At 36.1% G+C, this 27,687-nt stretch overlaps 1 protein-coding gene across 2 annotated transcripts in view; it reads right to left on the reverse strand.

The window, feature by feature from the left end:
* Positions 1–10,289: 10,289 nt before the first annotated feature.
* The window catches only part of RIF1 (replication timing regulatory factor 1), a 60,866-nt gene continuing 43,468 nt past the window's right edge, over positions 10,290–27,687 (reverse strand). Inside the window, exons 30-36 of one of the 2 annotated variants that reach the window (XM_027877649.1) lie at positions 24,499–27,465; positions 17,795–17,950; positions 17,434–17,511; positions 17,233–17,348; positions 15,722–15,875; positions 14,108–14,216; positions 10,290–13,345 (exon numbers count right to left, since the gene is read on the reverse strand). In XM_027877649.1, the coding sequence (XP_027733450.1) occupies positions 13,131–13,345; positions 14,108–14,216; positions 15,722–15,875; positions 17,233–17,348; positions 17,434–17,511; positions 17,795–17,950; positions 24,499–27,465 (3,795 nt within the window). In that variant the 3' untranslated portion in view covers positions 10,290–13,130. The remainder of the gene's footprint in view (positions 13,346–14,107; positions 14,217–15,721; positions 15,876–17,232; positions 17,349–17,433; positions 17,512–17,794; positions 17,951–24,498; positions 27,466–27,687) is intronic. The other variant, XM_027877650.1, reaches the window with a different exon arrangement.

Genomic DNA, 27,687 nt, shown 5'->3' on the forward strand with positions numbered 1-27,687 from the left:
TATTTGACCTAATCATTACGTAAGTATCCTCCCTAGTCTTTTGTTATAATTGGAGTAAAAAGCAGTCCTTGGCCAAAGGTGGAAAATTTCTACCTGGAAAAGTGTTCTTACTTCTCAATAGCATGTGATCCTCCTAAAGGAACTTGAGCCCTGTAGACTTGCTTGTCAGAATCCTGTCTTCCAGCCTACAGGCCATTCACTTAAGAGTTGGTAGCAAACAGTGGCTACCAGTCAATGTGCCCCCATAACTCCCTGGATGCAGCCTGTGCTCGGATCCAGTCAACACCCTCTTTGGGACCCCCTCAAGGCAGGGACAGCTCCATGTCCCTTGCCAGCAGGAAGCAGTTTTAGAAGCCAAGACCTTTGCCCCTTACCCCAAAAGAATTTGGGTCCCATTTGTTTGAGGGGGGAATGATAGGGTGCTAATGATGGACCCCTAAAAGGCCCTGGACTTTCCCATGTGACCCAGGTCCCTGGTGTTTACCTGGGACACCCAGGCCCTTCCCAGTTAATCCTTTCAATTGCCCAGGTCTGCACCTGGCCCCACCCTAAATCATCACTCCTTGATTCCATCTAGATACTTTTTCCACGGGGCCCAGGTCCCTGGGGTTCACCTGGGGCACTCAGCCCTTCTGGTCCTTCTCTGTTACCTCCCAGTAACCCAAGCTATTGGCCACTCCTCAACCATTGTATATATGTGTCCATCTTGCCCCCATTAAACTGCTCAGATCCCTTAAGAGTCTGGCCTGGTTGTCAATACAAGCATAATAAATGCTTGGATTCTTAAAATCTTGCTCACTCCAATTGGTGTTTTAATAAACTTTGTCTCTGACTGAAAGAAGGCTTGGGTTGAATTCATTCGAGGCAGGACCTGTGTCACTTGCCCTTGAATTTCGGGCTCCCAGCACCGCTAGACCTCAACAGCAGGAATCGAATAAACAAATCTGATCGTGGTTATAGGCAGACATAAATCAGCCCTGTTATATGGGAGATGAAAGTTTCTAGCATAAAAAAGTTCAGATAGATTCCAGAAAAGGGAAGTGGTACGAGGCAAAAGGGAACACATCTAGAAATAAGAAGGCTTGCTTCAAAAAAACATGAAGCCTCCCAAAACAGCCTTTCCTGGACTACAAGTGCTATATATTTTTTGATAATTTCATGGAACTCAGAAAATGTTCAAATCCTAGATATCCTTTAAATGAGGAATTCTTAATTATTTTTGTGTCATGGGCCCCTTTGGCAATCTGGTGAAGCCTATGGACCCCTTCTCAGAATCATGTTTTTAAATGCATAAATAAAATACAAAGGAGATCAATTATATTGAAATAGAGCTTATCAACATCTTAAAAAAAAAAAAAGACACTGGCACCCAGGCTAAGAATCCCTACTTTCAACTAAACATGTAAAGAGAATTTAACCTAACTCAACTCTTTAAAAGAACATATTAAACTTTTTCTAAAAAAAAAAAAAAACCGCATGGACTTCTAGGAAGATAGTTGAAAAAAAGAGACGCTAAGGACTGCTCTAATCCTCTCACCACCTGCCTATAACATTGCCCAAACCCATCCTTGTCCCATCAGTAAGAAAGAAGGGCAAAAGCAGAAGAGGAAACAAGCAAACCGTCTTCCCTTTGGGGAAAAAACTGAAGCAACTGAAACTTCCCCCAAAAATAATAGATTTGGGAGACAAAGCTAGACTGGCCAGCTCACTCCATGTTTTCTTACCTCGGCCACCGTGGCTGCCATCAGCCAAGGCTACCAGGAATAGTCCCGGCAGCTCCCTAATCCTAACACCCTGCCTCAGGAGCAACCGTGGTTCTCTTTAGGCCAACTCACCCACGGCCAGGGATGTAGCTCAGCCTCACTCTCGTCTTCTGGGCCCCTAGGAATCCTCAACTGCTGTAGGGCAACTTCCCCTTTCTCCTGATGAAAAGTAAGTACCATCCCCTTGAGAAGTGAAGATGACTCAGGTTGCTTTAGGGACCGCCCCTCTCCCTATAATCTGACTGGAGTCACACTCCTCCCAAACCCTCAGGAAAGCAGGCCTGGGCTTCTAACTGCCTTAGAGCAAGAGAAAAACCCTTCCCCACTATTTCTACATCCTACTACCTGGGGAATTGCTACCTCCCCCTGCCACTCACCCTTTCCTTCCCCATTCCTCCCCCACTCCCATCACCACCACCAGACCACATTGAGCACAGTGTTCTACTCTCATCCTGAACCCGACAAAAGCATTTCCCCTCCCCCCAATCCCCTTCAGCCCCAACCTGGCTCACTACACTGAAAGAATAATTCCCAATCTTGTTGCTTATTGACTGATTATTGATAGAAATATCAAAGGATAAATGAAATTGGATTATAAATATATTAAAATAAATTAAAGTTACAAAGATGAGGAAGTAACAAAGAAAATTGCAAAATAGTGTCCGAGGGCTAAAACATCCGTAGAAGTGGCAAATAACAGAATAAAGAACAAGAAGAAAAATAAAACTGAAGAATAAATACAAATTATAATAGAACTGAACAAGCAAGCAATGGAATGCAGGAAAAAATAATAGATTTGGAAGACAAAAAAAGTACAAAAAATTAAAATGGGATACCAAAAAATATGGGGTAGGGAATGGGGAGGGGGGAAAATTAGATACTGTATTCACTGATCTCAATAGAGAAAATTTTCCAGAGTTCACAAGATCAGGCAACCATCTGCAAGTAGAGGAGTCATAGGATGTCAGCCACACACACGTAGGTATGAAGGAATACATATACTTACATACACCCACATATAAGTATATATCAAATACATACAATTCAGATGCAAGGTAAACTTGGAAGGGAAGACTAGCAACTGGATATGTAATCAGAAAAAGTTTCAAGAAAAAGGTAAAATTGAGTTGAGAAGACTAAAAGGAGACTTGCAGAGAAGATTGAGGGAGTATATTCCAGGTATGGGAGACAGCCACTGACTGCAAAGGCATAAAGCCCAGAACAACAAGGCAGTTATTTTATCTATACGTTAGAAAAAGGGTAGAGCGGAGTAAAGTGCAATAAAGCTAGAAAGGTAGGATGAGGCCAGATTGGGAAGAGTATTAAAGAGTATTAAACATGAGTATTAAATGTGAAACAGTGGAATTTATATTCAATCTTAGAAAGCCATTAGAGAATAGTGAGTGGGGTGTAGGGAGGAGATGGTGATATGAAAATCACTTTAGTGACTGTGAGGAGGATGAATTGGAATGGGGAGTGAAAAGGTAGGGATACCAGCTGTCATACTATGGCAATAGTTCAGGCAAGAGGTGATGAGTGCCTTAACTACCAATGGTATATGAGTAGGAAAAAAATGGGACAGATGCAAGAAATGTGGAGGTAGAAACAAAAACATTTGGCAACTGATTTGGGGATTTCCAATTCAGCAAAACTACAAAAATACAAAGAAAAGGAAAAATTCTACAAACCCAAGGAAAAAGAAGGAAATTACATTTTAAAACATTACAGTAGAATAGTCTTTTCAAAAACAGAGGAAAAACATCAAAGGGCAAAAATTTTTTAAAATAAACTTTTATTGTTACCTACATTTCTCACTGTATTCTCTCCCACTCCCTCTCAAACAGGCATCTGTTTTAATAAAGAACATAAAAGAAGAAGAAAAAAAGATTATCAAAACTAACCACTATATTGAAAAAGTCTGATGTTGTCTACTGTGTTCTATATCTGTGGTCCTCTACTTCTGCCACAGAAGGGAGCCTGGGGAGTGAGGGGTAAGGGTGGAAGCAGGAATCTTCTCATATTTCTTTTTGGGGACCAAACTCGGTTATTAAAATTTCTGTTGCATCATTTCTATTGTACTGTAGTTATTGTTTCCACTAAAGAAGGTAAAGTCTCAAATGAATTAGGGATAGAGGTGATTATAAAAGATAATTTCAATTATATGCATAATTCAGTAAATTTAATAGGCCACCTGAATGCAGAACATTAAGGGCCTTTAGCCGTAATGTCTGCTGTGACTTCCTAAACCTTTTTTATCTAAACATTCTCTAAGACCAATGTCTGAGATAGATAGGCGTTCCCCAGGTCTCTGAAGTTTGACTTCCTTTGCATCTTCCAATTTTGTCTTATATTTGTCCCTGATATGCTCCCAGGCTTCTAGATAATAGGAAATCCAGAATCTTCTAATAAGAGAGTCTGTAGAGGGAACTACATTGGGGGAGAAATGCTAAGTAGAGTTTTAGAGGACCACATATAGTTATACATAAAACCATAAACACAACATTCATATGTGACCATACATAGTCACCCACAATGATAGAGCAATGAGATTCTAGAGTTAGAAAAGGCTTTAGAGGTCATCTGGTCCCATCCACAATTTCATAATGACACAACCACAAACATACATACAGACACACTCTCAAATAAACTAAAGATTAGGTGCAGGCCTCAACTATGGTACAATTTTTTTTTCTAGAGTCATTCATCCCAATTGTGAGATCATCTTTCCTGCGGTTTAAGCAAATTCTTTTTAAATACTGAAACATTTTTTCCAAAGCAACTGAGGTTATTGGAATCCCATAATATTTAATGACTTACTTAAAGCTGTTTTGTAGATTTGGAATAAATTCATTTTATTACTAAATTGGAAACTCTTACTCTCATTACAATACTGTCATCTCCATATGCAAAAATGTTTGGTTGACAATTGTGAGACAACAGCCTTCTTCTTTAAGGTCTCCTTTTTTTCAACTGCTTATATATATTTATTTACATGCTTTGTTCTCCATTAGAATGTAAGCTTCTTGAGGGCAGGGACTATTTTTTGCCTTTCTTCATATATGCTAGGGTTTAACACCCTGCCTGGAACATAGAAAACACTTATTAAATGCTTATTGACTGATTGGAATGGTTAAACAGTGTAAGTAAAGTGAATTTCAGTGTAAGGAGCATTTTGTTATTCTTTTTAGATAATAGTTCCAGGATCCTAAATAACATTTCCCACAAATTATGGTTGAAAACATCTCCACCACACTTATGTGGCAAGATATAGGAATGACATTTGAGACCTCGCTGTGCTAGGTCATGATGATATTGCTAAAGTTAACCTGTGAGCCTAATGTTGGCAAGATGCTTTGTTGTCCTATAAAGTTAAGTGGGCACTGGTCAGTGAGGGAGGGAACTCATTTTGGGACTTGGGTACTGCGGAGAGGAATGCATGTACCTGCCTTGATCGGCCCCCATCAAGGTTTAGGGGGTGAGTTGTACTCCTATTCTCACCTGCCCCTGCAAGAAGTGTGATTAGGCAATGTTGTAGGAGTTGGTGCTCTCATTATCAGCAACTCCTTTTGAGAAGACTAGACTAGCCTAAAGTAAGCTTGTTTAACCCCTCGGGAGCTGCCTTCCTGTCTGACCAGAATAAAAGCGAACGTGTGCTAGAATACCTGTTAGTGTTTGGAGAATGAGCCACATCCACAGAGCAGCCCACTGTGCTTTGAGCAAGACCTAAGATCGTCATGGGATCAAGGATTTGACCTCAGAGGGATCATTTGGTTCAACACTCTCATTTTGCAAATGAGGTCGAGATATAAAGTGAATTGTGTAGCAGGTAATAACAGGCCAAGATGTGGACCCAGGTCTTCTGCTTCTAAATTTTAGGCTATATTCTCAAGTTATTTCCTGACCATTTAAAAATTGGAAAAGAGAATAGTGCAGTGGAAACTGAGAAGCAGGACTTAGCATTGTCTGCTTTTGTCCCTGTACTCCATTATCTCTGCTAACGCAAGGTATGCTTCATCCTTGAAGTTGTGATTGCTTGTTAATTTGGGCAATTTAGAATCTTTCCTGGTTTCTGCATCCATTCATCCTCTCTCTGAATGTCACATTTCAGTATTGCACATATTCCATTATACACCTATACCATGATTTGTTCAGTTATTCCTCATTTGATGGTTACCTATTTTCCATCCTTAACTACAAATAGTTCTAACTTTATACATAGGGTCCTTGCTTGATAGTAGTATCACTGAGTCAAAGGAAACATACAACATAAGTGACCTGGGGTATAAATTGTTTTCCAGCATGGTTGAACCAGTTTAGTTCCAATAATGCACTATTGGAGTTGTATCCCTATCCTCCCATGTTAGCTTCCAACTGCTAATTTTTTTTTTGAAGCATCTTTGCCCATCAGACAAATGTGAGATGAAACTTGTCTTAGTCTGAATTTGGTTAGTAACTTGAAGCATTATTTTTTCATGTGGTTGACAGGTATGGCTCTTATTTACAACAATGTCTAATATATCCAGAGTATTAGATACTTAAAAATTTGCTAGGAATTTTTTTTCCAAATGGTTTTACTTTTGATTGTTTTATAAACACCCATTATTTAGAGAATTCTCCACAAATTAAGATTGTCCTCCTATATTTTTAGAACACCGCTTGGATATCTATTTGGAGTTCATTTTGGCATATGGTGAAAGGTATTGGTCTAAGCTTAATGTCTGCCAGACTGCTTTCTAGTTTTTAAGTGGCATTTGGATACTTCAAGTCTTTCCATTTTCATAAAAAAAAAACCCAAAAACAAAACAAAAAAAAAACCCAACAAATCTCCCAAACAACCCCCAAAACACTCACACACACATGCACAAAAGGTTCAAATTATTTACATTATACTTTTATTTCAGAGAAAAAGTGCAATTAATAAAAAATATTTTAGCAGTACTTTCTCATTTAACATCACATTTAAGTCAGAAACTGTTAGCTACAGTCAATTCTTAATATTCCTTGAAATAAGTTGTTCTAAGATGGTTTCTTCTGTGGGTTTCCTCCTCGTCACTTAGCTAAGCCACTAACGAATCATGAACTCAGAGAATTCAATGTTAGTCTAAGAAAATATAAGGAGGAAAATAAACTTGCTACTGCAAAAGCATAATGCATTCCAAAGTCCACAAAGGTTTATTTGCAGATTGCCTGCAACAGTTTCCTCTCTGTGCAGCTGACAACACATTTCCACAACTTAGTTTGCACTTCAGGATACTTAAGACTTCTCTGTTGCATTTATCAAATATATAAATTTCTCATTAATGTAAAATTAAACTATCTTAGAAAAACCAGTTCAAGTGATAGGCACAAAAATACCATAGGGAGGGCCCCTGAACTGTTTTAAATCTTTGTGACTAGGCTTTGCCAGTCAGTGTTCTGCTAAGCGCATAATGGTGGAGAAGTGTATCCACCAACAGAGGTAGAATGTTAAAAACAGATGGAATTACTGTGGAATCAATATTCTCCTGAAATACCCAAGCCCTTTAATTCACAGGTATGATTTAAATACTCATGCATTATAGGAGAGAAACAGAACAATAAGAAATTAAACACCACTTCAAGGTGGTATAATTAGGAGCTTAAAAACAATCTGTAAAACAATATGGACTGCTCAAGTACGTCACTAGAATAGCAGGCATGTGTAATTAGGATGGATAGTGAGATGCAATAGCAGAACCAAAAATAGGAAATGTCAATAGCACCACGTGTGCTACTAAGGCCACTAGCAAGAAGCAAATAATCCAAATACAATGATCAAAGCCATTACTATCCTGACCCCCCCCAAAGCCAGTTCTCCACCCACAGTAACTTTCTTTAGGCAAACTTACAAATCAAATCCATCTCACTTAAATTAGATAGGGATAAGTTTTATGTTATCTAGCTGACAAGTTTTGGAGGAAAGAGCTTTGCAAGTCATAAACTGATACAAACATAAGTTGTTATTCCTGTCTACCTAAGCCTGAAAATTCATCACAAGACCACCCAAAGTCAATAGCTTTTATGAACCTAATATGTACTTGTTTTTAAGTATACTTGCATGTATACTTTGCAGGATTCCAAAGTTTCTTTCACTTATTCCATTAATACCTTATTATCTTGGATCCTTCAGGAATGAAACGTAACAAAATCCGCAGACAACTGAAGTTGAATCCTCAGGTGCCAAAATAATTTCAACCATTTTTGATACAAAACATTCTAAAACATCTCAGTCCTCTGCATTCTAAAATCCCAAGTCTGAACATGGACTTTTTTTTTTTTTTTTTGATAAATTATGCATAGCAATTTCTGCACTAAGAAACAGTATCTATACTGTAAGGCCTCTGAAGCCAGGCTATCAACTCAAGTATTAGGAGGCTTTCTAATAAGGTATGTAGGGGGTGCAATGACTCCAGACTGCTTGGTAGGATTCTTCAGCCATTATCTCTTCCCTGCATCTCATCTAAATGTCTAAGACAAGTCCCTTCTCCACTTTAAATTAGCTATTGTTAAATCAATAAACAATGTGGCCCACAATTATAATATCATTATTTGAGGGTAACAAAAGGCCTCCTGTGTAAATAGGGGACAGACTTCATTTCTCTTCTGGCAACCTATGATTAATAGGGAAGCCAACAGAAAATACACAGAAATCTCACCATCATTAAAAGGTCATTATTCTATTAGCAATTTGTACATGATATCTGATGGCATTTCCAGGAAAGAGACAGGCTGGACACCTTTGAATGTTTGTACTTCTTTGCATGGTTGGGAGGCTGTTGGTAGGGAAGAGTGTGACATGTATCACAAAGAAAAAAAGCTTACAAATTTACATTCTATTTTAAAGTCATAATTTGTACTTCTGATCTGAGACTTACCCATGATGCCTTACCGAACTACAAATTTTTGCTTCACTTTGTTACTGACTACAAAAAGCCCCACAAACCCTATTAACTCTAATTTAATAAATCTTTCCAGGAAAAAAGTGTTTAGCATAGCAGTTTGCAAATAGCACATAATCAAGAATATTAGATCCAGAGGTGATATTAGAGAATACTGTTCAGATGAAGGTGATTAACAAATACTTGATTTAGATACGGCTTAAAAAACTATTAGGTTAACTTTTCAAAGCATAGGTGTTGTCACATGAATGGCATAGGTAGGGTTATTTTCTACCTTGTTTTCCTTAGTCAGAGGGGAAAGTATTAGAATACCAAATGTCTCCAAAATCTCATCTAAATACAAAACCGTCTCTTTAGGATCCACAATTGAAAATAATATAAAACATCCTTTATTCAAGATAGCACTTAGTGAGAAACTAAAGGCTACTGTAGCAAATCTACTTCACCCAGGATTATCTGGCCTATTTGGAAATTAACATTTGTCTTCTTATGGCTAGGCTTTATTTTTTTTTTTAATACTAGACCTACCTGTGATTTAAGTACAAGGAATTTTAATGAAGAAACTCCTCTTAAAGCTGTCAGGCAAATCTTTTAAAGCCTAGTTTAGGAGAATAAAGCAGAAGTTAAATTGCTTGCCCTGGGGTCACACAGTTAAGCATCACAGGCACAACTTGAACTCAGGTTTTAATGAAGCCAGCTCTCTGTGACAGGCTATCTTTCTGGAAAATCTTATCCTTCAGATAGCACTAACCATTCTCACTTCCTAAGGAATTTTTTTCCTTAAATTTGAAAACTCTCAAGGAAATCTTAAATTAGTCGAGGGATTTTACCGTGCAGCTTTGGGAAGGAAAATCCCAATGCAACTAAGTCCTAAGGGCTGGTTTAACTATTAATAAAATGGAATACTTCACAGCTTAAAAGATTTCTGTAGGTCAAAAGCAAAAATTTTTGAATTTTATTACTTAAGTTTTACTCTTGACATTTCAACTCCCTCCAGATTTTGTTTTCAGGTTCACTCTAAAATTCTAATAATCAAAGGAGTCTGATGCTCAGTATGAAAAGAATGAAACAGTTATTTATCTACTCTATAAAGTGCAAAATAGCTCCAGCAGGTCGGAGACCACATCCCTCTGTTCCCGCACAAAAGCTTATGGAAGCGTTAATAAGCCAAAACCAATCATAACTTATCAACTATCAACATCTGTAAAATGAGTTTATGGCCTCCTGGGATACTCGTCCAAATACCATAACCAAAATCAACTCTCAAGTGTAAGGGAAAGCTAACTGAGCTCCTCCCAAATGATTTACAAAGTTGACCAAATTAGAAAGGATGGGGAGAACGACACAACTCATTAGTACCTCCAATTAATTTGTATTATATCTCTCCCTAATTTCTTACTTCAATTTTCATTTGTATTTATCTTTTTTAATCCTAAATCACTTGGTACTCAAGCTAGATCCTTGATCGAGCCACCCAATTCCTCCCCTGACATTCCACATAAATAGGTAGAAGAGACTCACTAATTATTTACATTTAAATATTTAATGCCTAACAGAACACTTAGCAATTTATTAATCTCTATATGGAAAATAATCCATTGCCAAAGACTCAAACTTAAGATGTTTTTATTCAGATTTAAAGGCTTTTTTCTTCCTCCAACACTGCTCTCCAATGGTTATTTCCTATTAATGAAACCAATTTTTGCTCTACTATTCATGTTTAGGATCAAGTTATTAAATCCCAGGAACGCAAACATTACTGACAAATGCTAATAAAGCTATAATAAAGAATTCGTCTGAACCCCATAGACTAAGTTAGAGAACTGAAAAACTACAGTAAACCTCATTTAGAATTTTTTTTTTACAATAGTGCAGATAGAACAGAGGTAAACTTCAGCCTACTCTAGCAAAACAAAGAGTAAAGAAGATTTAGAATGAAGATGTCAAAGGGGATTTGGGGGGGTTACCTAATCCATATAAGGCCTCTTTTTGAGAGGAGACACAGGTGTTTAACTAAAAAAATTTTTTTCCTCTTTCCCAAGGTCATTTACTTGCTAATCTTAGGTTAACCTTACTAATTTAGTTCAATCCAGGGGTGCTTGAAGTTACTAAACTAATTTTTCTACAAAGGATTCATATTTCAGTCTTTTTGCTGATTTTGAGTGGCCTTTCACCAGAATCCAAATGAAGTTTTCCTGCATCTAGAAGCAGAGCAGAAGGCATGGAGGTAAACATGACCAAAAAAAAAATTATATCTAACCAAGGGAGTGGTGAACGAAATTCTCAGAATTGTTGTGCAAAACTTAAAACAAAAAAACACCCACTATGTATTTTAGAATCTAAAATGCAAATGTGAGAAATTATCTGCAAATTTATATAGGTGAGTATAAATTCAAATATTCTAATGTTGCTTGGTTTGGTTTTCTGTGAATCTGATGGTGTTAAATGAATGTTAATAAAAATACACAAAATTTGAGCGTCTGAAAAAGCCAACCTTTTTCCCCCCTGCCATTCCTACATCTTGTTCTTGATCCAGTGAAAAACAGTGACCTATTTTTTTCTTTTTACTATTCTTAAGAATCATTTTTTTAGGAAAAAAAGTTCTTAGGCAAGAAACATATAAATCATTTGGGGAAGACAGATGTTAACCTAAGTCATAAACTATCTATTTAAAATACCCATCTAACCCTACTCTGACTTTCTTCAAATTGCAATACTTAAAATTACTTAAGTTTTTCCAGCAAAAGACAAAAAGATAACACCAATGAACCCGTTTTTATTAGGATAAAGGGTTTGCTTTCTTTCTCTAAATGGTTGGGATAGTTTTACTGATCTGCCCACATTCTAACTCTGTTTCCCCCAAGGCCATTAGCACATACTTTAAAGAAAGATGGTATTACCCACCCTGTGGCCAATGGAACCTAATAAGGTCCGGAGAAGAATTCTGATGACTTTGGTACCATTAGCACTGTGTTCTACCCAATGAGCGAATTGATCACAACCTATTTAAGAAGGTGTGCTTTTTGTACTGAAAATAAATTAGTGCTGAGGGAATAAAAAAATAGCTGAATTCATCTGTTGTTTAAAAATCATGAACGTGAACCTAAATGTAAAGTATGGAATGGGATGCCAATGATGATATTATTTGGCACAATTTAATTTTGTTCAAATTTTCTCAAATCAGGTAGCCATAAAAGGAAAACATAGGCAACTGCGGGCCCCCCAAAAAGAATCAAACCTCTAGATTTTTCACTAAATTGAGCTAAAACTTTCTAAACACAATGTACTTTCAGAAAGCGTCAATAAAACTGGCAAACTTTCAAGTGGTCTTCCTTTGATTGAATCCTTATACATATATACAAAACATAAAGGAAACTGAAAACCAAAATCATTTGGCATTTCAGTAATTTGGCAATCTGGTATCTTTTGGACAACATGTACTCATCTTTTCAGCTAAGATTTCATTGACCAATTACAGCGCTCGTTAGGACTTTGTAGGGTTCTTTATGTACAAATAAAGTGATCTCATGAAGACCCTCCATACTGGTAATACAGTACATAATATATACAAAGTGGATTTCTATAATGTAAAACCAAGAACTCTTACCCAAAAGGTCTTTAAGAGAAGGGCAATCCATGCAATTAATCAGTTGAAATTTATAAATAAACACCAACATCTATAATCTATACATAATATACAAATGGTTATGCACTTAACTATTGTATATGTCCCATAGAAACAAATTCCCATGGGAAAATACTGCTACACTTTCATTTGTCAAGCAAATGAAAAGAGCTCAGAAAATCTGTTTATAACATGACGATGCCAAAATGATGGTTATTATTATATTATTATTATTTTTTTTTAGCATTTCACCTTTCATGGGCCTTGTCCATAAAACCATGCAAAAGCATGTTAACTTCACTGTGGAGAAGAAAAAAAAACCCCTTGATTCTGCTCCATCTCATTTGAGATGCCTCATCAACAAAGACTCCCTTAGCTCTCAGGCACAAGAAATCCAAGCACGAAATGGAGTTATCAAATACCATTAAAGCTCTGCAAGTAATCTGGCTTTCAAATAAAACATTTTCAATTTCACTTACTTAAAATGTCATTTTACATAAAGTTTTGAAGGAATAAAAATGTTTTAATTTAGCAACATCTGATTTCAGTCTTTCCTCATGTTTTCGTAAAACTTTCACTTGAAATACTTGAAAGATGATGCATAGCAGCAAATAAACAAATACTTCACATGGAAAAAAAGCAATCCCACAAAATGTTAAAAATTCAAGGTACATCATGATATATTTCTCATAGTTAAAAAGATCTATTCTGCAAATACTCAGTTACCAAATTCTAAAATTGTGTTTATGGAATGTTTTAGAGCGGCCATCGTCAGTTAACAAAAACTGTGATATTAAAGAACTTCTATGTTATCCTAAGGAAATCCTAAATAGAGCTTTCATGGGGTGGTGACCTCCATCGAGACTGTAGATTTTTCATTATGCAGTTAGTCATGCTAACCAGTTTCTCTTGCATTTCAAAAAGTTGGCTTCCTGAGTAATTATGCAGATCTTCTGAATTTAGCTGAAGAGCAAGAGCACTGATCTGGGCCACAAGATTTCTGGCCTGGTGACCATCTGAGGTAACTGGCTCAATTAAATCTGTAAGAGAAAATAAAACAGAACAATTCATTTGGCACCTCAAATAAGCAAAGTACTGTATCATTTACTGAATACTTAATGACCCTTAAAATCTTAAGAATTAGTTTTCTATGACCAGTAAGCTCCACCATACCAAAAGAAAAGACTGAAAAATTTACAAATACAATCTTAGGACAGTTAAGAAATTAATCAAGAGTATCAAACTTTAAAAGTCCACAATTTTTTGGTATCTCCAATGATGGTTTACACTTGCACTTTGAAAAGATATTTTACATATAATTTCACCAACTGATCCTCAGAACAATCAAGTGAGGTGGACAAAAAAACAGGAAACTGACGCTCAAAGGCACATAAGCTAGATCTATTTGAAAGTATTGTTCACAGGGGTAGCTAGGTGCTGCAGTGGATAGAGCACTGGCCCCTGAGCCAGGAGGACCTGAGTTAAAATCTGGCCTCTGACACTTGATGCTTATAGCTCTGTATCCCTGGGCAAGTCACTTAACCCCATTGCCTTGCAAAAGAACAAAAACAAAAACAAAAAAAGAAAGTATTGTTCACATTACTTCAGCTTTACTTTATTTCATGCTTTACCTCCCACCAAGAATCAAGACACAACAGTACTGCCTTTGATGACTTAACATCAGTTACTACTACTTGTGTAGAGATGGGGAGGTGACAAAAAAAAAAAAAAGAAGCCAAGCTTGAAGGTTTATTTTGAAATACAACAATGGAAACAACACTTATAAATAAGGAGAAATATACCTGAAGCAAACATTTCTTCATCAGGAGAAATGGGCTTATTTTCCATTCCATTTAATGATTTCTCTGAAACCTCAATAAGGGTAATTTCTTCTAGTCCTCGAGACTTCATCTTGATAGATGTATACAGGAATTAAAAAAATCAAATTTAACTTTTAAAAACAAAAAATTGAAATAATAAAACATAAATGACATTTTTCAACCTAAAAAGGCACTCAAAGGGAGCAGGTACATATAAATAAGGCATGGGCTGTGAAGCAGAAACTGTAATGACCGACAACCCCGAAAAACTTAAGAACTCTCAATGCAATGTCCAACTACAAATTCCAAAAAACCAATGAAAGAATACTACCTACCACCAAATAGTGAGGAGATGTGTTCAAGACATACAATGAGACATATTTATGGACATGGCCAATGCGGAAATTTTTTATTTCCTTGGCTATGTATGTTCCCTACAGAATTTTTTCTTTTTTTTTCCAATGGAGGGTGGGGGGAGCACGGCTAGCATGGGACATGTTTAGGTAGGGAGAAAAAAAAATGATTAGACATCTCAAAGAAAACCGGCTTTGAAAGAGTGATGACTGCAATCCCCAAGGCACAGATGATGAGACATGCAACCCACCTCCAAATAGAGAGGTGATGGTATCAAGGTCCAGAATGAGAAAAACCTTCTGGGACATGGCAAATATATGGACTGATTTTGCTTGACTATGGTTACTGGTACTAAGGATTTTGTTTTTCCGTTTTTCCTTTTTTCAAGGGGGGTGGGGGAAGAGAGAAGCAAGCAAAAATGTTGCAAAAAAAGGTCACTGAAGCATTCTAAAAATGAAAAGAGAAAAGTAGGAAACACAGAAACACAGACAAGCAGTAGAGCTTTGAAAGTAGCAAGCTGAATTTATTACGTACTTAGGGAAAAAATGAACTCTGTGGTTTTACATGTAATCTCCCTTTTCTGTTCTACTATATGGAAATATTCATTTTGGAGGGTGTTAAGTTTGGAATAAAGATTTTTTTAATAAGAAAAAAGGTTCTAAGTAATTTTTTAAAATGGGGTTAAGGAGTGGGGATATTATAGGACAAAATAAATACAGGCCATGAGAAAATGAGTAGGAACAACTAGAAAATTGGTCAAAAGTCAGGCTAACATTGAATATTCAAACCTCCAAAGTGTGTATCTATCATATGTGATGGGAAAAAAATTGTTCCGATAACCCTCATATAAATAAAGTACCACAAATGTAACTTAATATATTATTCCATATAGACAACACTCCCTCTATAGCAAAAAAAGGGTGGTCATTCATATAAGACATGTTAGTGTTAAAAATCGAAAAAACTATCAAAAGCTCCCTGAGATAAAGGACATTTGCACTGCCCTTAGCATCTTGCAATGCTAGAATGAATTTAGTCCCCCCTCCCACCCTGGCCCCAAAGAAAGAAAAATTCTCATAATTACTAGGGAAAACATTACCAAAATGTAATCATTCTCAGACAGAAGTATTACAAATATACTTTTGAATTAAGTACTATTTAAATCTGAAGCCTCTGTATGATGATTTCCTTAGGTACTTTATCATATAATGGTCAATAAAATTTTTTAAAAAATTTTTTTACCTGCTGCTCATGATATACTCTGAGAGCCTTCTTAACATTGGAAACTTTTGGAGAACGGATAGGGAGAGTTTTTATTTCAGTTGCTGTAAGAGTGCTCAGATCACCAATTGTCTTAATATTCTTTGCTCTAATAAGCTGTCCTAAGCCTCTTGCCCTGAACAGCAGAAAATCAAAAGGACAAATAATCACCTTATAAAATGCAGTTTTACATTACATTTTTACTTTCTATCCCAATATTCTCTAAATTGCTTTTCCCACTTTAGTTCAATCATAGCTCCAAGTTATTTTCTCTTCATATAACTATTACATATTTTAATCTACTGACATGAAACAATTTTTCCCTATGCAAGTGGCAAGCTGTGTCATGTATTTTTTTTTTTCTTCCAAATCACTATCCATTATCCCATGCATCTATCAAATAATGGTCCTGGTCTCATTCAGCCATCTTTTTTTTTTGGGGGGGGGGAAGGGGATGAACAGTTTGGAGAATAGTACCCCGAGTAATAAGTTGCTAGCTCTAGGATCCACAAAACATGACTTCATATCACAAAAGTGTTCTAAAAGTAAAATGTCCCAGAGAACTAAGCTCTCCTTTTATCTCAGGCTCTTGTGGCTCTTGCCTATCTGCCCTCTACCTTTCCCTACCATCATGATTCAAAACCACAAATTCCATGATGAACACAGATGAGATGCCACAGATGTGAGTTCAAGTACAGAATCAAAGGAGCAACTACTTTTCATCTTAATCTTCAATTGAAGTCAAATGTTTTAAATGTGCAAAAGATACAAGATATCCTAAACTAATGAACAAAAGGTTCTGAGTGAATGTTAAGCTGTTCGCTACCTTTGGCATGCTCAAAAGGATTTAATATCTATGAAATGAGTATCTCAGCAGTTAAAAAAAAAATGAAATCAACATTGGAATGAGTCATTCTCTCCCCATGTTCCAATCCTCCTCTGTAAATACACAGGTGGTGAGAACAATACTTCTGATTCCTTACCAATCACCAACCTGGAATCACCAAAAGCAAGGAAGCATCCCTAGCACAATACAAAGACCTGACTTTTCCTACATAAGAATAAAGCTAAAAAGGCATCTTCCTGAGTACAAATGTGGCCTCAGAGACTTCCCAGATGTGTGACTGTGGGCAAGTCACTTAAAACCCTGCTTGCCTTGATTTCCTCATCTGTAAAAATGAGAGAAGGAAATGGCAAACCACTACATTATCTTTGCCAAGAACTCCAAACGGGGTCAAGAAGAGTTGGACATGACCGAAATAACAACAACAACAAAATGAACACCATTTCCAAACACTAGTCTATACAGAAAGAACAGGATTTGTGGCTTTTTCTTGACTCATATTGACCTGATGAGTTCATTAAAATCACCAGACCTTTATACCTAGCCTTATTTCCCCTAGTGTGTAATTGTCTGGTTTTTTTTTTATTCTGAATCTATTTTAACTTTAATTACCACTAGTGATTTTGATTCTACAGCTGAGACCACTTACCACATGTTTGAAGTAATCTGAGGTAAAATAATGTCAACAGGTGCTCCGCAGCTCACCAAGGCTGGGTATATACTTTCATTAGAACATTGAGGGGATTCTTTGGTCATTTCAGCAATCTGAACAATTAGATAAATTGTTAAATAAGGATTACATTACTGAAAACGAACATATAAAGTTACATGAAAACTAAAGAAGTCTTACTAAGCACTTCTTTGAGCTCTTAAATTTAGGGCTACAGGATCCTGGGGACAGAAATCCTTTGGTTGGAGTGGCATTATGCTAGATAGAAAAAAAGGAGAAAAAACTCAGAACCCTAAATAACTATAGAATTCAATTTTTAAAGTTTAAAATAGGTATTTTACAAAATAGTCAATGCCCTTTTGAAAAATTACACAATATTATTTAATCTATTTAGAATAGTTCAGTGATGACTGATTTTTAGCTTACCATATTTCAAAAAACCCTGCAAGTCAAAAGAAAGCTCATTTTTCATAGGCAGGTATATCTACATTAAACTCAAAGAAAGAAAACTTTGATATATTTTTAGATACTGGTGGCTTACCTTGGACTGTGAAGTAGGGGAACTTTTAAGACTTTTAGCTGTTGAAGAATTATTTGAAGAATGAGAAGAATGTGATCTAACAACTGGGCTTCTCCTATCAATATCATCTGCCAATCCTTCTTGGTAAATTGGATCTGCAAATGAAACTCGTCGAACCTAAAAGAAATAGTTACCTGATAAAATCCATTCTAATTAACTCCATAATGTTAATTTTTGAAATCGTCTCCCCCCAACAAGGTCAGTAAATGACTGGTACTGATGAATAACAGTGGTTAAGAAATTGTGTAATATTCACACTACATAGAGAAGCATACTGAATCCAAAAAATTATTTCACATTTAAGGTACTGGGTCTGTGGCTGGCTACTTTCCAGAGACCTCTGAAATTAAACAATTTGGTGGTGATAAAATTAGAAACCATAAAGGTCAAACCATAAAAAGAATTCCCTACAACCATATATTTCATCTTTTCTTTTAGAGATTATAGCTTCATCATTAACTGTAGAATTCCATGCAAGGAGGCTTTACTCACTCAAGTTTTTATTTGAATGAAGTACAAAAACAGTAATGAGTAGTGAGATTTATCTGCATTTAAAAATTTGGGGGCTTAGCTACCCAACTGAAAATAAAAGTTTCCTTTTTATTATTACAGTCTAATTCATAGCAATATTCCTGACGTTATTTTGACCTATTTATTAATTGATTGTTATGAGACTTCCCTTGATAAAGTTGAGTCATGACCTGAGTCATCAAATGTCTCTGGGCTTTAGGAGGTTAGATAGTTTAATTTTAAGGTCCCTACCAACTACAAATCTACTTTCATAGTCCTCCATTCCTCTTATAGCTGATTATCTATACTATTCCCAGCCTCAGGGAAAGATTGCAGGCACAAGGACAGCCTTAACAAATCTGAAATGTTATCATTTCCTCTAGTAAAATTATAAGACTGGAATATGCCTGACATGTTACCTATTACCTAGTTTTACCTATTTCTACTTTCTGACCACGTGCCTGACAATGTCTGACAATACTACTTATGCTAATTTTTCTCACCTAAATGCTTTCTGCCATGGTTTTCCTTGCTGGTTTTAGGGTTTCTTCAGAAGTTTATATTAACATAAAATGTAATATATAAATTTAATACATAAATCAAGCCTGCACCAAGCCATATCAAATTTTGCCCTTTTGTGTTAACTTTCGTTCACCTTGCTCTGTAACTTAGTGCATTTGTATAGATATCAGAGGTAACAATGGATTTTATTTTTGGTTGCTTTCTTGAATTTTGTCTTGCACTCTATTAATTATTCCTATACCATAGCTTTTTTCTGTGTTTCTTACTTTGGTGATTACAAGTAGGCCATTTTGATTCGTTTTACAAGACTCAAGGCAAACAGACTCAATTCTCACATTTTAGTTTTTCTAGCATCATCTACACACTCGGAAGCCAAAGTGCTTCACAACAAATGACTTGGAAAAGTAGCTGGTAAGAGAGACACCTAACTTACTCCTACATTAGTGCCAGGCTAGTCTCTCATTTTAGGATTCTAGTAATATAACTGGCTGTATAATTTGGGGCTCAGGGAATTTATGTTCATATATACATATATACACATACACACACACACATATATAAATACAGAAACATATAACAATTATTTATTATATATTTATATAATTAATATATATTATATTTCACTATAATTATATATTTATTATACATTTATATAATAATAATAGATAATAAATATATATTATATATATAAGGAAAGAACCTTAAGAGACCATCTAAAGACAACTCCTTAATTTTGTAGAAGAAAAAAAAAACCCAAAAATTATTAAGTGCCAAATGTGTAGAGAGCATTTTTCGAATTACTATCAACAAGCATTTTAATAAGTGCCGACTATATACCAGATACTATGCTAGGTGGAAAAACCTCTTGGAAAAACATGTACATATTTGAATATACACACAAAAAAAAGTTTGTTTTTTTCCTCTTTTTGGGGGTGGGAGGAAGGGCATTAATAGCTTGGAGAGGGGAAAAAAATCAAGAAAGGTTTCATGTGAAATGTGGCACTACTTGTAAGCTCTGAATGAAATGAAGGATTTTAAGAGAAGTGAGGAAGGAATGCACCTTCTAGGCAAGAAAAACACCCTGTGAAAAAGCAGAGGCCAGCTGGTTGGATCACAGAGTAATGAAGGGGAGTAATATATAATAAGCTTTGAAAAGCAGGCATTGAGCAATGAAGTGACATGATCTGACTTGTAATAGTGTAAATTTAGGTAAGGCATAACTTCTGCCATTGAGGTAATTACAAGGGAAAGATGATAATAAAAATACTCAAACAGATAACTATAATACACAATTAGTACACTGACAGTGTTACAAACTCAACTGTTACATGTGGTCAGTTGCATTAAAGAGATCACCTGAACTTGTCTTTTTGAATTGCCATATTTTCCAGAAACAATGGAGCATGCAAGAGGCCTTGAACTTGTCAAGTTCAGAGCACTCTTCCCCCCCACCACGAGTTGACATAATTTGGTGTTTGCACCCCATCCCACGCTGGACTCCCTGTGTGTCCCTGGGACTCAAGACAGGGGCCAGCCAGTTTGTATTAGACTGGGAAACTGCTTGTGCAGCTGGGACCCTTGGACACATGCAGACCATCCTAGCTTCAAAGTCTAGTAGTTCCCAAAGGAAAAGAATGCAGCTTTTGCCATCTTAATTATTCATGATTTCTCCTCCTCTGCCAACTCCCACTTAGACGGACATTTCTGTTTCTCCTCCTCTCTTTGTGGCAATTTCATAAATATGCAAGCTGCTGTTTGGATTGTGAACTCTTTGCTCTTGCTTATGGTTCCATATGCACATTCATTTTTCTTATGATAAATTTAGTTGCAATGCAATGTTTCATGGACTTGTGATATTGTTTTTGGTTAACAGAGCGCAGGTGGTTACCACTGAAAGGGAGGGAATTTAATTTACAAAAGTTGCTCAGTGGAACAGACCAGATAAGACCACAAACAAAGCCAAAATATCTGAGTAGCAGAAAAAATACAACTGAGCTATCCCCTACAAATAATCCACAAAGATCCAGAAAATGTATTAAACCAAATCTTGACTGACAGAATCGAGCTTAAAAAAATCAGAATGAGTCATTTTTCCAGCCTAGGTTAACATAGGGAAGTAAACGTCTGAAGATACTAGGGCAGGTTCTAGCCAGAATCAGTTACAGTGCCTGTCAAAGGTGTGCACCAGGGCAAAAAGAAGCCTGAGATCCTGCACAACCAGATCTGACCTTGTGCAGGAAGCAGAAACAGGTGCCAACAGCTCTGCTGCTCACTACTCAGTGCCAGGTCACACATCCAATATAAAATAAAGAGTATCCTTGTACCTGGAAGTAGCTGTCCAGGCCAAGTAATAGTCACTGGGCTTTGGCTGTGGACTAATTAAGGTACAACGTCTCAGCTTCAGTCTTCAACATGCAACAGAATAACTGAGCAAAGAAGCCCAGACCAAAAAGGAGCCTGCAACTGTTACCTGCAGAGCTTTCCAGGCAGCTGACAGCTATTGTCCAACTTCAATTAAAAGCAAAAATTCAGTTGTATTGCTCCCAATTCAGGAAGATTTACAGAGCCAACATGAGAAAGACAGAGTAAGACTGCACCATGGATCAGATCACTTTAGGTGTACTGAAAGTTAGCAGGTCCCCCAGCCTATAACAAAACCCTCAATAACCCGGCAGGGAGGGGAGGGGAGAAGAGGAGAACAGTAAGAATCCAACAGAATCCAAGGACGGCCCAGAATTTTAAAAGGAGTCTTTCAGATTTATGGTTAGGGGAAGAATTCTAAACTAAGTAAGGAAAATAAAGGAGATCCTAAAAGACAAATCTGAGAAAATAAAATTGTAGTTTTCATACAAATGAAATTAATGTAACTAGGACAAGGGAAATTCTTGATTGTAGAAAAGTCTTCACATTAGGAAAGTTTGGTATCTGAGATACACAGAAAACTGAAGCAATAGCGATGCCTGTAAAGCCACTGAAATATTCTTTCAAAAAAAATGCATAAAAGAGAATCCATGTTCTGAAGGAACCTCAGACAAGCAAAACACTTCTGAAAGTAATGTATGGAATTTATTATATACTTTTTCAAAAAGGAAGGTGGTATGGAATGGAGAGGTATGCTTTCATACAAACAACTGTTTTCTATCACATACATAGAAATGTTCCTTTGGGGGTGTTTAAGTTCAGGATAAAAAAAATTAAAAGGATAATGAAAACATAGTTATGAAAGACACCTGATCCCATTCTCATGTTTCATGTAATGAGCTTTAATTAAGTCATGTAACCATTGAGTTTATTTTGGACACATAAGATGTTGTTCTACACTTTTTTTTTTGGCTAGTTTACTCTTCAGTTTTACCAGCAATAATTATTAAATGGAGAATTTTGACAATATTGTTGTGGAAAAGATGGAGATAAATGGATTAAATATTCATACAATCAGCTGGGTTCAGAACTAATTAGATAGCCAGTCTTAAAGACTAACTGTTAAGGTATCAATAGTCCCATGACAAGATATATCCAACATGCAACTCCAGGGTTCTGTGCTTAGCCCTGCACTACTCAAAATTTTTATCAATAATTTGGATAAAGGTTCATCAACTGTGCAAATGATAGAACAATGGGAAAGAAAGCTAATAATGGATGACAGAATCAGGATCTAAAAGGATCTTATTAGGCTACAGAACTGAGTTGAATTTATTACAAATGGAAATTTATTAAATAGAGATAAATGAAGTCTTGAACTTGGGTAAAAAAAAAAATCATGGCTAGACAGCAGATGCTCTGAAAAAAGGCCTGGGTGTAGTGCTATTTCTAGGTATGGCAAGTAAAAAAAGTTAATCTTCATTAAAATGGTATAGCTTGCAGGAATAGAGAGGTGATATAGTCCTACTGTACTCTGCATTCAGACCTCATCTGGAGAACTAGGTTTAGCTCTATCATCAATATTAAGAAAAATATTGATAAGCTAGAGAATGTTTATTTTCACACAGGATGGTGAAAATCTTCAAGCCTCTGTCATATAAAGATAGGTTTGAAGAACTGACTATGCTTAGCTAGGATAAGAGACTTATAGTAGTCATGATTACTCTCTTTAAGTATCTAAAGGGTTGTCAGGTAAGATGAATTAGATGTGTCCTCTTTGGATCCACAGGGTAAACAAATGAAGAGTGGTGGGCCGAAATTGCAAAGAAAATTTTAGGCTTGATATCAGGAAAAAAAAAAATCCTAACAATTAAGAGTTGTCCAAAAGCGGAATTAGCTGCCTCAAGAGATAGTAGGCTCCCAATCCTTGGACATCTTAAAATAAATTGGTTTCTTTTGGATAAGAGGTTTGAATAATCTTTGAGGTCCCTTCCAAATCTCAAATTATTCACTGAATTCTCCTAGCAGAAAATATGCCCAGGTTTATGGTGCAAATACAACACTCAACTATTTCTGATTTTAAGACTCATTTTGTCTTGCCAATTTTCAGTATGTCAGAGATAACCATTTTTAAAGTCTTGCATTTATTAGCTTTACAAATTGTCTTCATTTTTACTGTCCACCAAAAATTTCAATATAACGAGGTACTTTTCTGCTTGGAAAAAAGGAAAACAATTACACCATTATTTGCCTGGAGTCATACAGTTAGTAAGTGTTTGGGGCCACATTTGAAGTCAGGAGTTCCTGACTCCAGATCCAGCTCTTTATCCACTTTACAACCTAGATGCCTCTAGAAATCTGTGCTCTAATTCCTGGTGAAAGGCAGATATATACAATGCAGAAGGCTTTAGGAAACAAATTGTAATACCAAAGATAAGGCAAATTCCCTAGACCTCAAAATCCTTCAGGGAGAGCTTGATTAAACTAATCTACTCAAAGAAACCTGAGTAAATGAGAATTATAAAACTTTGCTAAGCAAGCTAAATAGGAACACTAATTTTTACAAATTTAACTGACAACTAACTATAAAATTAATGATAAGGTAATTAGTTGTGAACTAGAGTCACAAAGCAGGGTAGTTATATGGAAGTTAAAATGATACTTTAGGCTATAGAAAACCCAGACAATCTACACCTATGTAGATGTACAGTCAGAATCCCAAACTTCAAAAATATCTCAGATTTTTTGGCACTTAACTTTTTGCCTGTAGCAGCAGGCTATAAGATCATCAAAACATAGGATTTAGCCATGGAAGGACACATACTTATGTAGCATAACCCCCTTCTTTCACATCTGAGAAAGTTGAAGCTCAGAGAAGCGATTTGGCTAAGATCAAAAATGTAATAACTAGCAGAACCAAGATTTAAATCTTACTCTTCTGGCTTCAGAGCTAATGCTATTTCTAGTAGGCTTGCACTAAGCTCTAAAACATTAACAAATGCTTATAAGTGGTGTGTAATGAGATGCTGCCTGTCCTGTTCAGTTAGAAGGTACTTTTTTTAGGGGTGATTACCATTAGCCCACTGATCTTGGATTTTCTCGTTACAATCTGGAGCAGTGAATTTAGGGTGAGGTTGAAGTAGGTAACTGAAGTTCCTTATGGGTAAAAATGCTACAATCATATGCGTATTGGAAGTATGGAGATATATTCCAGAAATACATGTATACCTACACATACACGTAGCCAATAAAAGCCATTTTTTACTGCCTACCTTATTAAGAGGTGATGGGGCCTCATCTTCTTGTTGTCTTTTTACTCCTCTCTTCAAAATGCTGGTAGAGGGAGAAGCCAAAGGAGACCAGATACAGCGTGTCTGCACTCCACTTGGGCTATCGTTTTCAGATTGAGCGTCTATTCCCCTCAACTTCTGAGGAGAAACATTACTTTCTTCTGTTATCAGCTCAGAAACATTTGCAAGTATTTTTGATGGTTCCTCCACTCTCTCTGAGGCATCCTGATTTTTCTCTAAAATTTCATCATTAATTTCTTCTGCCTCAACATGATCTTGATCTACCTTAGTTTCTTCAGTGTCATCAATGTCTGCTTTTACCGTTTCTGGTGTGCAAGATTCTGCTTTTGCTTCTACAGTATTCATTTTCTCAGGTGACTCAAACACATCAGTTTCAGCACTTGCCTCAAGTGCTTTGGCCTGGGCATTATCTGCTCCAGCCTCAGGCTCAGCTGTTCCCCTGTTTGCCACGGCACTTTCCTCAGATATGTTAACTTCCATCTTCACCTCAGGGATATCCACATCAGCACTTGACTTGAACTTGTCCATCTCAGTTGTAACAACAGTTTCATGCTTTATTTCTGCTTCAGGATCAGATTTTGCCTGTACTTCAAGTGTACTGTTTTCATCATCAGCATTCTTTCTTTCTACATGCTGACTTATTTCCTCCTCTAATGAAGTTACTGGTTGTTCTCTGCTCACCTCTAGAACAGGTTTCTGTTCAAAAGCATCTTGAGAATTATCAATTGGTAGACCAGAATTGATCATTTTATTAGCCTGATCAGAAGGTTCTTTCACTACAAGGTCTGTTTTGTTAATAGTAACAACACAAGTTTTGTTTTCAAAGTTTACTCTTTCTAGGGGAGGATGATCTTCAAAATTAGAAATTTCTTTCAACTCATTTTCTGATCCAGTCACTGAATCACTCAAAGCCTCAGTCTCTTTCCTGTGAAGTAATGGTACAATAGCAGTACAAGATTCCTTTAATGGTTTTACTTCTAAGTTTGTGCCCACATAAGAAGTTTCCAAAGGACACTCAGTGGCCTGTATACCTAGCTTTTGTGGTTCATCCATTTTTACATCATAATTATCTGTGCTTTTTAATGAAGTAAAGAATTTTTCTTGTAGTTTTGACTTTTCTCCACAACAATCACAGCTCTTTGACCTTCTCACCCTCCTACTTCTTTTGTGAAGACATTCAATTGCCTGTAGGGGGTTTTCAGAAAGCAAGGAGGTATCTGATATATCTGATACATCTCCCCCTGGAGAAATTGCACTAGTGTCCACAGAATCTTGCTTATGAAGTTTTTTATTTATATTTCTAGTCCTTAAAATTAACTCTGGAACATAAGAGTTTGAACTGGAATCTTCTACAAATGGGCTAATTTTACTTTTCTCCTCATTTGTGTTCTCTATGTCACTAGAAACTTCTGATGGGTCTGCAGATACTATAGAAACATTAATAATTGAAGAGTTCTGTTCATTGTTCATATCAAAAGTTTGAGATGACAATCTTATCTCCATGTCCAATTCAGAACTTGTTCCACCTTCATTTTTAGTTTCAGATCCTAGATAGTCCTTACTTCCTATTTTTCCCTTAGTATTTTCATTTTCAAGACTACTACCCTTATTTTTCCATTTTCCAGATTTTTTCTTATTAGAAAGTTCTTCTTTAGTCTCTGAACTATCAGATTCAGAGTTTTCAATACTAGAAAGTAAACCTTGGGATGCTCTCCTTGTCTGATACCTTGTTCGTCCTCTTAATGGTTTTTGTGAGGACTTATCTGAACTACAGTCCTGAATATCATCAACATTTGACTTAACATTCTCAAATTCAGGTTTTAATTTGTTAATTTCAATGTTAGTTTGTTCTGAAGTCTTCTCAATTAAATTGTTTGCTTTCTTACTTAAATGTTCTTGCTCACCTATATTTTTTTCAGAAATTGGTTTCTGCTTTTGTGATACATCATCTTTTATTTGTGATAGCTTCTTCTGAATAGACCTCTCCTCTTCCTTTCGCTTTTCCTTTTTTTCTTGACCGTTTTCTTTATCTTGTTTATCTGGAGTACATTCTATATCTGAGCGTCGTCGTGAAGACCTTCTAAGTGTTTTCTGATTAGATGATACCTGTATATGACCATCATCATTAGATATTTGGTCTGTTGTGGGTATTACTTCTGGAGGTGTATTTTCTTTGGATTCCAAATTATTTCCTAAGGCATTTCCTTCTGTAATGTTTTCTACCACTTCAAGACTTTCTACTGGATGTTGAAACTTTACTTCTTCACATTCCAATACGTTAGCTTGAGGAAGAGTGTCCTGGGTATCTTCTGCATGATCCAGTAAATCAGCCAACTTATTTTCTACAGGCATTATAGAACCACCAGATTCTTGAGCATTTTTTTCTTGTTCTGATCTTAACAGCTTAGGTCGTTTACTCCCTGTGTGTTCTGTTTTATTTGGCCTTCGAACTGTTTTTTTGGTTTCACTTATGATTTTTTCTCTATCAGGTTTTGAAATATTTATTTCTTTGGTCTTTATATTCATTGAGGTACTTGCTGTATCCATATTTTCTTGGTTCTCTGACACTGAAACAGCTCCTGATACAGTATTCAAGATAGAAGGACTAAATGGTCTGTTTTCTGATGTATCAAATTTTTCCAAAGTAATAAAAGACTGTCTTCGGCTTATAGGTCCACTAGAAACTGAGCTATTACTGGTATTCAAGGTATTTTCACTGATGCATATGTTTTCTCCTGAAGGCTCCTTTGAAACAATTTTAGGAGCATTTTTTTCAATGTGCTTTTTTATATTTAATAATAAATTGTTCTTTTCATGGCAACTTTGCACCTTATGTTTTGGGATAGAGGGTTTTTCAGGATGCTTCTCAATACTACTATCTACTGTGCTATCTTCAGTGTTGTTCTTTGCATCAACATTCTCTCCTTCCTGTACAGAAAATAAAATTTAAGTTATTATGAAAATTATGATCTTGCCCAAAACCTCAATTTATGTAAAAAACACTTAACATTACAAGTGCTATAAAAGTAGTTATCATTTATTAATTCAAATGTTGCTAAGTCTTCTTTTATCTACCTAATTTCCTTATTTGGAAAATGATGAAAATATTTGCATAACTGGTTTCACAGGGATATAAGTGTTTCAGAACTA

The sequence above is a fragment of the Vombatus ursinus genome, unplaced genomic scaffold (assembly GCF_900497805.2).
Source record: "Vombatus ursinus unplaced genomic scaffold, bare-nosed wombat genome assembly UNPS02014813.1, whole genome shotgun sequence".
Taxonomy (NCBI): Eukaryota; Metazoa; Chordata; class Mammalia; order Diprotodontia; family Vombatidae; genus Vombatus; species Vombatus ursinus.